Source organism: Musa acuminata, chromosome BXJ2-8, assembly GCF_036884655.1.
Source record: "Musa acuminata AAA Group cultivar baxijiao chromosome BXJ2-8, Cavendish_Baxijiao_AAA, whole genome shotgun sequence".
In the NCBI taxonomy this organism is placed as follows: domain Eukaryota; kingdom Viridiplantae; phylum Streptophyta; class Magnoliopsida; order Zingiberales; family Musaceae; genus Musa; species Musa acuminata.
The window spans coordinates 44,968,273-44,984,080 of record NC_088345.1 but is presented as its reverse complement, the minus strand read 5'-3'; the positions used below and the strand labels follow the sequence as shown (position 1 = coordinate 44,984,080).

Here is a 15,808-nt window from a genome sequence, read left to right as displayed (position 1 = left end):
TTAATGAATTTCTTAATTTCTTAATTACCGAAAAATATATTTAATTTCTACTTCGTTGGCGATGCTGACTAATGATGACATGTTAACCAAACACAGCGGTTGCTAATCCTCAAACCTCTGCAATCTTACTGGTTGTATTCGCTTGAACAGGGCAAGATCATAGTTGTGTTCGAGCTACACGAGTCGACCTCCATCGGTGTTTTCATTATCTTGTACAGCTGAGAGGACAAGGAATCAGGCCTTCTGGATTGTATTCCAATGGCCCTGGAGAATCATGAGCTGTGACCGATGCCGAAGCAACCTGAGATTGTGGGAATGGCCCCGGAAATATAAGATTCAGAAGCAATGGACCTGCTCCGAGGACAGCTTGCTGAAACCTTCCTCTCTCCGGGAGAGGTCTCTTCATGGCAAGCCTGTCAACCGTAGCAGAAGACATGGCCTCGTACGCTGAATGCTTAAGCTGTCGTGAGATGCCCATGCCATCGCAGGGATCACCCATGTCGATGCTTGAGAGCTGTGGAGAATCGACGGTGTCGGCGGGAGATGAGCCTCCTGATTGACCCATCCGTGGAATATCCAGTGGCAGATGCAGAGGAAGAATAGGGATCTGGACCGTGGTGGGTTGTATCATCAGGTTTAGCAGCAGCTGCAGCTTCCTTCTTGCCTCGTCTCTTTCATGGGTTCTCTCCTCGAGGAGGTCCATCAAGCGCCCGATGGTTTCGTTGGCCTTGTGCAGGTCGTTGCGGGTACTGATCCGTAGTTCCTCTCGTTCGGCGGCGGCACAGATGAGCTTATGCTTCAGCTCCTCGTTGCTCTGTTGGCAAAAGATTCGGTATACGTGAGACAAGATGAATGTTGTCTTGAGACATTTTACGAGTCACTGCAGACAAGCATACGAATTCGCTGATCTCTTTAGCATGTAGGCTTTCCTGCACATGACTTGTAATCAGCGAGCAAGACCTCTTTATAAGCATGACTTTGGAAGCCACGGTTCGGGTGTTAGAATCGAGGTCGAAGGAGAAATTATAGGAGGAGGAGATTGATAGGTATATTTTCGTATGAACCACACCATGGAGAAAACAGTTCGAAGGGGGAGAGCTCCACGAAGACTAAGCTTGCAATTTATTAACACCTTACAAGGAAGTCCCATAGATATTCCTATGTCAGAAGAGATTAAAAATACGGAAACAAAGAAGCCACCACAACCGGAAGAGAAAGATGAACAGTGTCGGACCTCATCGTAGCCCCAAAGAGAAGCCAAGCCTCCGTCGTCCATAGCAATCTCCGATCTGTCTGTGTTTGTGCGAGACGACCATGTCGGTGTCTTGTTGCGTGATTGTGCATATAATGGCAGAAACGTTACAGGGGAAGGAAAAGATGGAAGGAATTATCTTTTTTTAGCTGCGGTCTTCTCAAGGAAACTTGCCATATTATGTATGCTGTTCATATAGGGGAAAAATAATCAAACAAAGAAACTTCCGCCTGTGAAGGCTGTAAGTACGGCCAACATCACGTTGATGAGGTATTTCTTTACAAGAGTTTTGGAGTGCTTTTAGCAAGATAGTTTTCGCTCTTGATTCACTGCAAAAGAAGACATGATAGGATCCCTCAACTTCATTGATCCCTATATTAAAAGACGATCTAAATTTCTAATTGAGCCGATTTATAGGATAGGATTAGATGGTCCCTCAACTATTATCAATTTGAGACTAACCATTTTTGAGCCAGTAGTTCATGGCTATCGAATTAGTGGATGGAGTATTTCATCTGACTGGATCACGACAAATGAGATATATTCCGATATTAAATGGTGAGGAATGAAGTAGGAAAGTATTGCTCTGACACCATGTATCTATGAACTTGCTTTGTATAAAGCCTCGTATCTTTCAAGAACAAATGCAGAAACTGTGGTGGGAAGAAAAGGCTACTACCAAACACACTTTTTTTTTTATTGTTTTACTTCAAGAAATCACCAAATAGAAACTAAATTGACTTTAGATGTTCTCGAGATAGTTTCTTTTGAAAGCATCTGAAACATGCATTGTACATAATCTCAACCATACCTCCAGCAATACAGTATTGCAATGACCATTATCAAGAATATTTAAAAAAACACACATCTTTGATCTCAACCACAAAAAAACAAAAAAAAGTTGGACTCTTATTCAGCACCAGTAATGGTAACTGAGTAATAATAGTTCATAAAGAGTGACTGCTTCCAAATAGAAAAGCAAGAGAATTTGCTCCTTGACTCACACATCCCATTATCAATAAATGGTCTCTTCAAGAATGTGATCTGGCTAATGAAATAATGACATGCAAGTCTGAGTGCAAACATTAATTATACGTGAATAAATCATAAATATATTCTACAGAATGGCTAATGACAGGTCCTTCAATTGCTGGGGATCGACTGAAGATGGTGCTTTAGTGAGGGCACACTGGGCCGTTGTGGTCTTCGGAAAAGCTATGACGTCCCGGATCGAATTTGAGCCAGCCAAAAGCATCACGAGTCGATCCAAACCATAAGCAATGCCGCCTGCAAGATGTTGTTCATCAGAAAAGTTATCTAATTCAAATATGCACAATATGGACCGACAACAATTCCTCCAGATTCTCTAGTAATAACAGTTAGAGAAACAATGTAATTTAAACAGATTCTCTAGTAAGAACACAAATTTTCTCCAGATTCTCTCGGTAATTCTGTACTGGTATAAAAAAGTAATTTAAACAGAATGGCAAGGTAAAGCTAATAAATTTGAACTTGCATGTTTAGGATAATCCAATACCGTGAGTTTGAAAGATTAACATACCATGTGGAGGAGCACCCATATCCAGACACTCCAATAAATAACCAAATTTTTCTTCTGCCTGCATAAACAAATGACAATTACAAAGGATAGATTCACGCCAACATAACAAGCATACAGTCCCAATAGTCTTCTGGTTATCAATTAAATTAGTTCAATGGAGAAAATTTGACAATAAACCAGTTACTGAAACCAAGCATGCATGACAGAAGAAAATAGCATTCTAGCCTACATCATCACACCTTACCCATAGTTGATCTAGGAAGTCATTTATGTTGGCATCTTGTGATGCTTTTGGCTCCCTCAAATTTGATCCGGGACATCATAGCTTTTCCGAAGACCACAACTGCGCAAATTTTCTGGTTGAACTTTTAAAGTTCTTTGCAGTTTGATCTAGGAAGTCATTTATTTTCAGGTTAATATAACTCCTTAAAGTGCATTTGTTCTCATGGAGGTTCTTCCCTTTTGAACTTTTAAAGTGCATTTTCAGGTTAATAAACATTAGGTCAATCACTTAATTCAGAGTCCAACTCTTTACATTCCAGACATGGATCTGATCTCTGATCCATAAAATAATGAAATTAGAACTCATGAGATTAATTTGGGAGTTTTAAGGAGTTGAGGTGCATACAATTTGACCCTGGTTCAATCCATATCATTTTTGTTTACATGTCTATGTTATTATTGGTCAACATGCTGATCGTTCAATAGGTCTTGAAAATGCAGCATATACCTAAAAAATGCTTATCATGTGAGTATGCAACCAAAAGAGCAATTATAAAGTCATGAACAATAAAAAAACAGTAAAGCCTTTGCTTCAATATTGAAAGTTAAAGCTCACCTGCATATGAGAAATGCCAACAATTTCCAAAATCTTTTCTTGTACTTCACGCTTATAGATTCTCAAACTCCCACCACCAATCTGTGGATAACAAAGAAAAATCAAAACCCAAACTTTTTAACTTTTTACACCAAGGAAACAAAAACTAGCGGCAATGATTCTACGATGGTCATCCAGAGACAAATATCCACATTTGCTTATTCATTGACATGAAAGGTTAAGTAATCAATTAAAAAGGATCCATCCTGAATAAAAATGATTTGACTGACAAATACTACGTAAAAATCAACAATTCACAAGCTAGTTAAGAAACTAATGGAGCAGCTCTTGGCCTCAACCATAACACCAACTAAATGGAGCCACATCGATACCTCATATCTCATCACCTATATAACAAGTTCTTTGATTCCACTGATCGTTACGATGTTCAAAATGGTCTGTCTAACCGTGGAGCTTTAGAAAATCAGTTGGGTGATCTTGAGTTGTGGAGACAAATGTATGAAACCAAAGGTTTTAGACTAAGTAGGACTAAGACTGAATATACAAAATAGATCTTTAGAAATATCTAAAAAGTAGAAAGTATAGACATCAAGTCCCTAGAAGTAAAGTTTTACATGTCTTGGATGAAGGTATGGTTCAAATAATTATAACAGAAATGATTATAGGAGCCAGAGGCATCAAGAGTTATGTTAAATCATTGTCTGCCTTATATATTAAAAGTAAACAATTTATAGGACTGTTGTAAGGAATCACCTTTACTATATAACTTATATGTTGGACAATTGGGAAACAACATATACAAATAAGTGTTAAAAAGATATTAAGATTTATGATGTGGAATCACTAGAAGAGAATGGGAAAAAAAAAAGCATTCATGAATAACTGGATGTAGTCCGATGAAGGTTGAAATAAGGAAAAACCATTTAATATGGTGTTAGACATATCCAAAGGAAACTTCTAAGATAAAAGAAACCCATAAATGTATGCAATTTGAGAAGAGACAAAGAGAGACCTAAAAACAGTTTATCAGAATCCATAAAAAAAATGATATGACTGCTCTTGCTTTGACTGGTGATGTTACTCTTGATGGGCATCAAAATATCAATGCAGCCAAACCCAGATAGTTGAGATATTATAACTTCTTGTTGCTGTTATGTGATCTAGTGAAATTAAACTATGAAAAGAGGCAAATATTGATACCTAAGGAAACTAAAGCTAATAAAGCATATCATCTGTCAAAAGATGACCATGTATCTCACATAGTCAACTAGATTAGTAGATGGCGACAAAATCCAAAGCTAGATTTGAACTTTTCACGGAAGTGAAATAATTCAAGATTGTAATTGCATGTAAGAATATCCTGTGGATAATACACGAAGCTTAATTGCAAACTGGGAAGCAAACAAAGGCATAAACAAAAAAGAAAATGTCAAAACCAAGTGTTGGCTATTCTGAATCCTTGCTTTTCTTGTTGTTCGCCTTATGGTCCCCTTTTTTCTCTCAAGGGAATCTAATTGCTTTATACTCAACTAGTGGTGCTTCTAACATATTAACAGACAAGCCATGTATTTAAAGAGTATCCAAGTTTTTCACTAAGTTCAAAAAAGATGGCATGTTTACAAGCTATTAAAAATATCATATAGATGCAGGTGTAATTCCCCTCTGTTTCATATGTCCTTGCGTGAAACCCTACTTGATTGTGAGAAGTCATTGAGCCAAGCAAGATAAACTTTTGCTCATAAGTAGCAACAGTCTGCATGTAATATGTGAGGAAAGCTTAAAGAAGCAGATCATCATGATGTTGCACATAAATATATATTGAATCTACATATCTAGAAACAAGAGCAGGAAAATGAGCATAGGATGTGTTAGATGTATACCACTTGCCAGTGAGAAACAAATGCTAATAAGAATTTTATATTGTCAGGATCAACTATAACTAAGAATTTAAGAAGCACCTCGACACCATTGTAGACCATGTCATAAGCCAAAGCACGGGCCAAGGGAAGGTCATTCATGTCTTCAGGATTTGGAGCAGTGAAAGGATGATGGAGGGCCTACAAAAATAAAAATCACCAAAACATTTAAATCATCGGAATCATTAAACCCACCTCAAATATGATCAAATCAAGGTTAGATTTCAGCCCAGTTTGGCCAAAATTAACTTGGAACACTCAAATGTTGAAAATCGAAGCTACCATAATATGCTCTTGTTAAGTGTAACCCTTTATTTCTCTCCTGTCCACTTTTTCATCTTAATCTTATATTTCCTTTATGTGTGACAACATATTGTGCCAGAATCAATTAAGATACTATCACATACTGGAAAGCATGGTTACAACAAAATAGATGTCACTAAAAAGAGTCTCCAGCAAATGTTCCCGAAGAGAAGGTAGAAAAGGTAAACATGTATAAATTTCAATACTTCTTATGGTTGGCAAAGTTCTTAAAAGAAATTAATGTTAACAGGAATAACCTATGAATAAGGAATCAGCCCATACTAATTAAATCTGTTGGCAAATTTGTTGATCAAGTATCAAGGACTGAGAATTTAAACGTAGCCATCAGGACCGGTCTTAATTCTCAAAGTACAATAAAGACAAGAAAGGTACCTCATATCTCTGTTCTGAATCATTCCACTCAAACATTGGAAAGTCTGTCACCCACAGGATTGAATGTGATGTCTAACAAACCCAGAACAACAAGTCAGCATGCATTTATTAAAATAAAATAACTTATATAGAATTGTAAATTGCTTCTACCATTAACAAATTGATAAGTGTTTCATCCACATAAATAATAGAGATTATTTTTCTTTCCAACAATAGCCCTATTATCAGGCATAAAAAAAAAGTGGAAAGGAGATTATTAACATTCTGCCTGCATGTTATCACTGAGCATCATTTTGGTTGACTAGCATGTCTTTGTTCTGGTTTTCATTGACCATAAGTGTGAAAGTATTTGCAAGGGAAAGGGTAAAACTTCATACTTAAAGGATTGAATTTGTAATTACTGGTCTTGTATTATCGAGAATATCTCACTTATAAATTGATTAGACCCCAAAAAAGCATAGATAATTTAAAGGTCAAGTTCATAAGTTGCAACCATCTCCCTGAACAACAATAATAACAAGCTGTAAGGTCACAATTACTTGTGTTGGACACATGTTATCCTAACAAAGTTTTCTTAGATCTTCCTCTAATTCTCTATGCATAATCACTTTGTTTAACCATTGCATTGCAATGCTATTCTACCATCTGAATGGTGAATACCCATTACCACAAATCCTACCTGTTGTTGCATTCTTCAAGAGTATAAGAAACTTGTTCAATTAATTAAGTTATTGCTGAAAGTCAAATTCATAAATTATGCAGTATGTTCAAGGTATAAGGTAAAAATATTTGAAGACTTGCATACATAACTAAGCTATAAAAATTACCAATGGAGGAAAATTTTTAAATAGCTTCAAGACTCACATAATTAATCAACTGCATTTCATGTGCCACATATAATCTGAGCCGGTCAAGTGTCTTGTTAACCATTGCATGGTGACCCACTGCAAACAAAATAAGATCATCTGGCTTCCCAGAGCAAAGTCTCAGCAATTCTTCTCTATTTTCAGGTTCTAGATTAGATGTTAAAGCAGCAACGCCTTCAAGCTCACCTACACATTTCAGAAACTTTTTATTGACTTTAAATAAAAGGCTTCAAGATATCTACAGAAGCAGAAGACAAAGACAAGCTCACATCCACTACCATTATCTAAAACCTTGACAAAAGGTAAACCCTTTGCTCCTGCTTTAATTGCTTCACTAAAGATAGCACCCTTCTTGAGTGCTGTATTTGAAAATTTTTGTGCACCTGAAGGCACACATAATGCTTTAACGATGCCACCCTTTTCTAATGCATCTGTAAAAACCTTGAAATTACATCCTGAGAAAACTGAGCTAACCTGCAATTTCAAACATATCAAAAAAACCAGACTTATGAGAACTGATAAAGATCGTTAATAGATCTGTAACTACCATAACAGGGAGACAAAGTGACTCGAACAGTATGTTTTGTATTTTACAGTAGCTAACATGCATCTCTAACAAAATTTAGCGAGAAACACTCCATCCTAGATATTTTAATAGATGGGGCACTAATGATATAAAAGCTATCTAAACATATACCTTCTAAGCAATTTAATTGAACAAAATTTAATGTTTATGTAGAGATATCTTGCAAAAGTATAGAGTTGATGTATGTGAAGAGCCATACAGCCCATATCTACCAACTGGCAGATCAACCAATAATATCATAAAATTCACTGAAATAAATTAACAAGCTTCTTGACATAGAGATGACATACATGCATAGTACAGTGTCCAATTGGATCACTCACATCACTTGCAGAGGGAACAAAATATTAGAATCCTAAGGTCCTTTTGGGTCATATAATCTTCAAAGCAAAAAATCCTTTCAGCCTACTACTACGTGAAAGAAGGACGAAGGAGGCTCTAAATTCTGCTTTAATATGATCATTCAGTTAACATTCCCACAATTATTAAATGAACCATTGCTGGCATAAACTTCAGCTAACTCTAAGGATAGACTAAGGGGAAGTAATGACAGAAGAAAACGCAGAAAGCAGCCTGAGGGCATTCATTGATTCTTTCATCTCTAGAGCCAAAAAACAAGTACTAATATTTGCAGACACCAGAAGTCACGTTCACAGATTTTGACTCCACCTACTGCACGAGAATCGTATCGGCATTATATAGATCATAGCGCCATCCATGATTTCGACAGGTAATTGTACATAAATGCATAATCCGACTACATGAATAATGATTCAAAAACCACAACAATAAAATTAGCAATCATAGCTAAACATAATTGAGGTGATGAGGCTTGTAAGTGTATACATGATAAATGGATGGAATACTCAACAAATTATCAAGTTATCTAATTTACCAAGCATATTTATTCATACCCATTTTGTTATAAATTCCATGATGATCAGCTAAGACATTGTAGATTGCCCACCTTTAATTGGCTAATGTTAGTAATTACTCTCCAAAAAAAAAGAACCTAGAGAAGCAGCCCATCATATCTCAGCAAGAAAAACTTACATCTCTTAGTTCCAGACTAAAGCGAAGATCCGGCTTGTCTGACCCATATCGACTCATTGCTTCAGCATAGGTAAGCCTTGGGAATGGATTTGGAAGTTGGATACCAGCTATTTCTTGAAAGATCTGATACAATATAGCTTACATTCAGATTCCAAAGAAAATAAGTCAAAAGCAAAGTACTTAAACAACATCATGAATCTAGCTAATTAGACATATTAAGAAAAAAAAGGAGAAAAGCAACAAAAAACAGACATGTCTTATTAAGTCCTCATTAAGTCTCAGCATGTCCTCCAAAGGTGTAAAAGCCAATTCCATATCCAGCTGAGTGAACTCAGGTTGCCTATCTGCTCTCAGATCTTCATCACGAAAGCACCTTAAAAACCAGAACTATTAGGTAGAAGAAAACAATAACAAAAATTATCAACCAATTCCGTTTAGTGGTTCAAGAAGAGTAATATATTTACTACTAGAAACTTAGAAATGGAAGAAGGCAATTTTTACTCCAAAAATTGAAACTAAATAGGCTTTAAGATTTTCCTACATACACATTAAAAAAAGAGCATACATAGAGTCCAAGTGACAAAAGGCCACATAACAGACGCAACTGCAATATGCAAATCCTAGGTAAAATGTTCATAAAGATTATATATATATATATATATATATATATATATATATATATATATATATATATATATATATATATATATATATATATATTCGATTAGCTCCTGAAAGATACCTTGCAATCTGGTAATATTTCTCGAAACCGGATACCATTAGCATTTGCTTGAACAATTGTGGACTTTGAGGTAAAGCATAAAAAGTTCCTGTCTTCATAAACCATATAATAGAAAATCAGAAAAGTCAATATATAGAATAAGAAAGTATTTGGATATTGCCAAAAATCACCATCTTATTAAAACAATGTATAAAAAAACTAATCAATGGCATATATACAGAGATGCATACAAGGACAGCACATATATACAGATGTAATTTCTCAATCCCAAGAATCAGTGACAGCACATCTTTGCAATTATCAAGCAAAATATTCAATTGCATTAAGCAAAAATAAATAGCAATGCAAAAAAATAATTAAAAGAACTGAAAAAAATCAACAGTTTGGTATACAAATGAAGTCACAAAGAAAAAGAATTGAATAAAGAAGTTTAATTACCTGAATACGTGATGGCACAAGATAATCACGAGCACCTTCGGGTGTGGATCGAGATAATATTGGAGTCTCAATCTACCTTAAGACCCAAAATAAAACTATCAACCACAGATAAGCAACACAAAAAAAAAAAAATGAAAGCACTTCAATGGCATATTCTTATTTGAAATAAAGCACAGAAGTAATGCCAATGACATAGCCTGCATAAAAACACAAGGGGAAAAGAGATAACCCCATAACTAAGAACCGATGCTCAAAGGCTACAGTCATAATGGCACAAAGATATCCAAATGCAATCAAACTCCAATAAATGCGAAATTACATGGCCACAACTTCCTAAAAAGGGCTACAATGTTATCAACTGCATATCAAGGTGCAAAGGTTATTTGTAGTGTGGTACTAAAATTCTAAAACTTGTATCAACAAAGGCTTATAGGCATTACTAAGGTGAGCGTTTGTCGAATGCCGCAGGAGCCTTTTCGAAAGGAAAAAAAAACCTAAAACTGCTAACCTGGAATGTTACACATACTTATCTTGAATCTTTTTGTTTATTCACTTTCAAAATCCTTCTTGTTTTTGTATAAAAAAAATCACACTACATATTATTCAAATGATAGTCCCCAAAATCTTTCTCTATAATGATTGTAATATCATACTAATTTTTTTCCTGGTTCCATGTTAAATTAAGCCAATTAGACAAAAGAGACCACCTTTACACTTAGTTTATATCAACAATTTTAGAAAAGTCAGTTATTTGGTTTACAAGAACAGAGGGAGAATGAAATTAGGGAATTTCTTCACTTTCCTAAATCTCCAGCTTTAATATACTGGTAGTATTGACTAAAGAAGCTTAGTTTTTGTTTACATCATTAATCATGTGTACTGCTTTGAACTCATAAAGCATGTGAATTTCCTTTCATGAGTTGAATATTCATTATAAACTTAAGTACCAAAAAGTTGGTTAATGATATTAAAGAGCCAATAACAATAGTTATATAATTCCAACATATGATACCTCCACAAATTCATGTTCATCCTCCAGATACCTCCGGATGAGCTTTACAACCTTATGCCGCAATCTCAGGTTAAACTGCATTTGTGCCCGACGTAGATCAAGGAACCGAAATCTAGTAAAAGTTCGCAATAGTATGTGTTAGAAGATCCTCATACATGATGTATAAATTCAATAGCGATAGACTACATGTACTAAAATCCTTGGACTATAGTACAAGAAACTATACTTACAGACCTGCTCAAGAAAGCAGTACAAGTAGCAACAAAGAGTAATGTCAATGTCCAGGGCACCAAATATAAAAAATTGATGTTTATAAAGACCTTATGCGGTAACCTGAAGGATATTTTAACAAATGTCTCCATATATGCACTGAAGGATCTTTTGGTAACTTGTGTGCACTAAAATGCATGCAGGGAAACCAAAGTACCAAGTGAAACTAACAATCATGTGACAAGATCTATCATGAACAGAAAGAACATCCTCAGGTGAAATAAGCATACATCCACTACTACTAAACCTATTGTGATCAACAAACCAAATAACATACCATAATATATGTTTAGCAGTAAAAGCATCATCAACTTGCCATCAAAGCCATAGGTTAGCACTGATGCATGTCTTATTTACATTAGCAAAGCAACTTCTGATACATAAAAAAGAATCCCAAAAATTGATCTCACCTACTTTCTTGATGAACCCAAAAGCATAAAAAATAGCTTCCGTCTAATTTGAAGGTAATTCATCCCACGTCTAAAGGTGCCATGTCGAATCACGAATTTGTTTACAGAGCTAAAAACTAATCCTGATAATATGACCAGACAAGGAATTTGTACGAACTTCATGAGCTCCCAACTGTACTAGGCAGCACATGCCATTCTGCAGCTAGGTGGCATGTAAACCAGTCAATTCTAACCGAAGCTTGATTGTTGCAATTTAAAATACAACTGCTTTGGGCTAAAGATCTTTTTAAGATTTGAGGAAGGTTCATGTGAGAACCAGCTTGGACCTCCAAAAAAATGATAACCCAAAACCCAACCAGTTAATTCAGGTCTTAGAGTGTTTCATAACTAGAAACTATGATGTGGCCATTAATGTCTTCCAATGTTAATTTTCTAGAATCGAGATTATGCCGCAAAGATAGACTCTGCTAAAACTTTCTTATTATATTCAATCTGTATACGGCCTCCAGATAGGCCATAGTATGGCCTCCAGATAAGCATTTGTTATCTATCTTACAATCAAGTAGAGCAGCCAAAAACAAATAAAAAGATACTCTTCATGTGACCATATATGAGAAAATTTTGACAAGCGACATTTCCCTAAATAGAGCTCTGACAGCAAAAGTCTATGAAGTCAACCCTAAATATTAGAACATTATAACTTGTTACTGTATTATCCATGATAAAGTTATATTATCCCACAATTGTTTGTCTCCTCATTGCACATCAAAGTGAGGGAGCAAGTAAAGACTGTAATTATGTTACCACAATCAGCTGAAAGTTGAGATTAATGTCTTGGCAATAACAAAGAAAATTATACATGATGATGCAGAAACAAGTACTTTAATGAAAATGATCTGACATGTTTTTATAAAATTGAATAGTAAATGAACTACCTTAAACGAATTTCTTCAGTGGTGACATCTTTTACACTGTCTGCTGTGGTAACTGGAAAAGGCAATGCACGATTTACAGAATTTAATACAATGACATGCTCCGCAACAACCTATTACGCCAAAGCAAAATAACTTTATGTTAGCACATTGCAACTTTTTTTAATCCAATGGCAAATTCATGTTACTAAAATCATATTCCTCACCAGTGTAAAATTTACACTGTCATGAAGGACCAAGACAATCTTGCTAGTTGCAATTATTACTAACAGATAAAACATGGGAGCAAGATAGGTTTAATCAAAAAACAAAAAACTCACAAAGATACACATCTTGGATTCTAAGAATATTAGCACAAAAGAACAAAAACATCATTCTCACCATCACATTGATGGCCACATGGTCAACAGTGTTGCAACATCAAATGTAACAACATGCCAAGGTGTGAATTATTATCCAAACCACTATGTATTGTCAATCATATAAAATCCAATCAAGATTCTAATCACATGTATGAAACATTAAAAAGGGCATTCTATTGTTCTTTCCATAATTAACCAATCATTGTAAGTCTATTCCATCCACTTTTTGCAAATGCACAACAAGTTAGATACCTCAAGTAAATTAGTTACAAAATACTGTTCCTAAGCTCTAAACCTAGTTCTATACGTAGCAATCCAAAGTGTTCCAGTTTCATAAATGGAAAAGAAGGCCATTCCAATTTCCTCCATCATTCTAAAATTAATGAACCAAAGAAGTCTCCTTGACCGAACTTGTGAAACTACAGCATTTGTTGCTAGATGCTAAGTTAAATGCATATGATCGTAGCACGAACAGGATAATTAAGCAGAATCTAATTTCCATGGTCATAATTTTCCATAGTATCAGGATATGGTAGAAATTATCATGAATCTATGAAGCTCTATTCCAGGTAAGAAAGATGACCGATTCCAGAAAGCAATTAATTATTGCAAATACCACGTGGAGGCTAAGTCTTCATGTTGACTTATTGCTAATTTAGCTACCTAGATACCAAACTTTGCTTACCACACAAAATATTGAACGGGAAGTATACTTTGTCTAAATTAATTCTGCAATCAGAATGTTTATATGTAAGCCATACTAACAGCATAACACTTGCCCTTTTAACTTTTGTTCTCATAGATCTACATGACATTGAACCCAACACTTATGTGATTCCTCTCAGGACATGGAGATCTTCGTGCTCCTAACTGGGCCCAAAACAAGTGCATACAATGGATATCAGCAGAAGCTGATCTGGCTATGAAGTAACCGAGCTATGTAAATTGCTTTATACTATAGGTTAACAAAATAAAACGATAGCAGAAAATACATAAAAGTTCAATTTATAGGTGAATCCAGCAGAGTCCTTCTCGCCTCTATATCTCCAGTCTTCATCTTCTTGTTCACAGATTCCTGCGGTCGAGCCCGCACCAAACCTTCCACGGCAACCACATACTCAAGCCTCAACTTATTCGCAATCGAATACGCATCCGGATAATCTTCAGGAAGCGTCGCGACCTGTCCAAGAAGAACGTAAGCGTCCGCAAGAATAAGCAGCATCGACATCTTTATCACGACAAGGAAATAAATATACCTGAACGATTCCAGAGCTGTCCCTGAGGTTGAGAAACGTGAGGCCGCCATGGGCCCGGTGGAGGGCGACCCAGCCGCAGAGACGGACTCGTTTCCCCACGTCCTCGAGCCCTAGCTCGCCGCAAAGGGCCGTTCTCGGAACCCACTGAAGGGGGGACGCGGCCCGAGGCTCCGAGAGGGAATCGGGACCTAGGGTTTCGGCGGTCGCCGACGCCGCAGCCGGAGGAGGTTGAAGGGGGGACGTAGAAGTCGAGGGCGTGGAGGAGGAAGAGCATAGGAGAGGAGAAACGGAGATTGGCCTGGATGAGGTTCGGGGCTTGAAGCGGAAGCGAGCGAAGCGGGCGAGGTGAGGGGAGAGGAGGAAGGGCGAGACGCGTAGTATCGCGGCCGCCATGGATGGATGATGCGTTACAGAATCAGGTGCGACGCTTTCTGTTAAGCCAATCAATTACTTAATAATCCTGGGCCGAGGCCAATCAACTACGGAGCCCAAAGTGGGCAGCCATATGCAGCTTCCATAATAATAATAATAATAATTATTATTATTATTATTATTATTATTAAAATTTATTTTATTTTATTTATTTATTATTATTATTATCATCATCGGAGCATGTGTCATTATTGTTTCTTGTTGTTCTATAGAAGATCTATTAACACTCGTTACACAAAAATCAAATCAATAATTTCAAATAATGGTTAACTTTAGTTGGATGATTTATTAAAAAAAAGATTTTGGTTTTTTTATGTGGGAGCACCTTTTATTTTATAAATGTTATATTTATTTTTCATTATCCTATGATATGATTATCTTCTTGGTTATGTTCATGGATCAATAATTTGATCGATCCCTTTTTATCGTTGAATCCACCGGCATTTCATCTTTTTCTTAGTAACTTTGCTTTCTTCTTGTTTTAACCATGGATGATCTTTACTCTTTAACTCTTGGTTATTGATGATTCCTCCACCATCTCCGTCTTTAATTTTATTTTTATTTTCTTATTCCATTCGATTGATCATAACTTGTCTTAGATATGACTCTCTTGTTGTTACTATTTTGCTCTACTATTATGCTTTATTGCTTATTATAATCATCACACTAATATCATTTGGGACGTACGATAATCTTTTACTTTTTAGAACTCTAATTGATTGTATTTGCTATAAGGAAGACAATATACCCTGACATGAATATTATATCATCAAAATCTCCTATCCAATCAGTATCAACAAAGGTATGGAGATAAGTCGGGCATGTTTGCGAAGAAAAAGATCATGATTGAGAGTCCCTTTAAGATACCGCAAAATTCATTTAACCACAGACCAATGCGTAGTAGTTGACCGATGCATGAATTATGATAATTTATTGATTACAAATGAGATGTTTGGACGGGTGAGAGCTAAGTATTGTAAGGAGCCAAATACTTTTCAGTATTTAGTAGAATTCGAAGAATGGCTTCTATCATATAACTTAAGTGATTCACTGGATAGGAGAGTTATAATCTCTTTTGCATCATTCATATTTGTCTTTAATAATAAATCTTGAATATGCTTTCTTTACGATAGGAAGAGACCTGAATATGTAAACATTGTTTCCACGCCCAGAAAGTAGCTCAAGG

The 15,808-nt window shown here is 35.9% G+C and overlaps 2 protein-coding genes across 3 annotated transcripts; both read right to left on the bottom strand.

The window, feature by feature from the left end:
- Nucleotides 1–103: 103 nt before the first annotated feature.
- Nucleotides 104–1,414, bottom strand: LOC103995507 (uncharacterized). Its single transcript, XM_009416100.3, has 2 exons — nucleotides 1,235–1,414; nucleotides 104–814 (listed from the first exon to the last, which is right to left on the bottom strand). The coding sequence occupies exons 1-2, from the start codon at nucleotides 1,274–1,276 to the stop codon at nucleotides 206–208; spliced, it is 651 nt and encodes a 216-aa protein (XP_009414375.3). The 5' UTR covers nucleotides 1,277–1,414; the 3' UTR covers nucleotides 104–205.
- Nucleotides 1,415–2,064: 650 nt separating this feature from the next.
- Nucleotides 2,065–14,616, bottom strand: LOC135619630 (aspartate--tRNA ligase, chloroplastic/mitochondrial-like). 2 transcript variants are annotated; one of them, XM_065121817.1, is made up of 15 exons: nucleotides 14,191–14,616; nucleotides 13,971–14,114; nucleotides 12,576–12,685; nucleotides 10,961–11,072; nucleotides 9,949–10,020; nucleotides 9,511–9,602; nucleotides 9,021–9,141; nucleotides 8,769–8,891; nucleotides 7,399–7,603; nucleotides 7,128–7,315; nucleotides 6,264–6,335; nucleotides 5,610–5,708; nucleotides 3,652–3,732; nucleotides 2,814–2,871; nucleotides 2,065–2,539 (listed from the first exon to the last, which is right to left on the bottom strand). In XM_065121817.1, exons 1-15 carry the CDS (start codon nucleotides 14,581–14,583, stop codon nucleotides 2,370–2,372), a joined length of 2,040 nt encoding a protein of 679 aa, XP_064977889.1. In that variant the 5' UTR covers nucleotides 14,584–14,616; the 3' UTR covers nucleotides 2,065–2,369. The 2 variants fall into 2 exon arrangements, with proteins under 2 accessions (XP_064977889.1, XP_064977890.1); XM_065121818.1 differs by having other exon boundaries at nucleotides 7,408–7,603.
- Nucleotides 14,617–15,808: the final 1,192 nt, after the last annotated feature.

Coding starts and splice junctions, on each gene's coding strand:
- LOC135619630 (XM_065121817.1), bottom strand. CDS start 14,583: ATGGCGGCCGCGATACTACGCGTCTCGCCCTTCCTCCTCTCCCCTCAC. Junction 5,709..6,263: donor ATTCAGAACAGAGATATGAG/GTACCTTTCTTG, acceptor TTATTTTTGTAG/GCCCTCCATCATCCTTTCAC. Junction 2,540..2,813: donor TATGGGTGCTCCTCCACATG/GTATGTTAATCT, acceptor AACATCTTGCAG/GCGGCATTGCTTATGGTTTG.
- LOC103995507 (XM_009416100.3), bottom strand. CDS start 1,276: ATGGACGACGGAGGCTTGGCTTCTCTTTGGGGCTACGATGAG. Junction 815..1,234: donor CTCTTTGGGGCTACGATGAG/GTCCGACACTGT, acceptor TTTTGCCAACAG/AGCAACGAGGAGCTGAAGCA.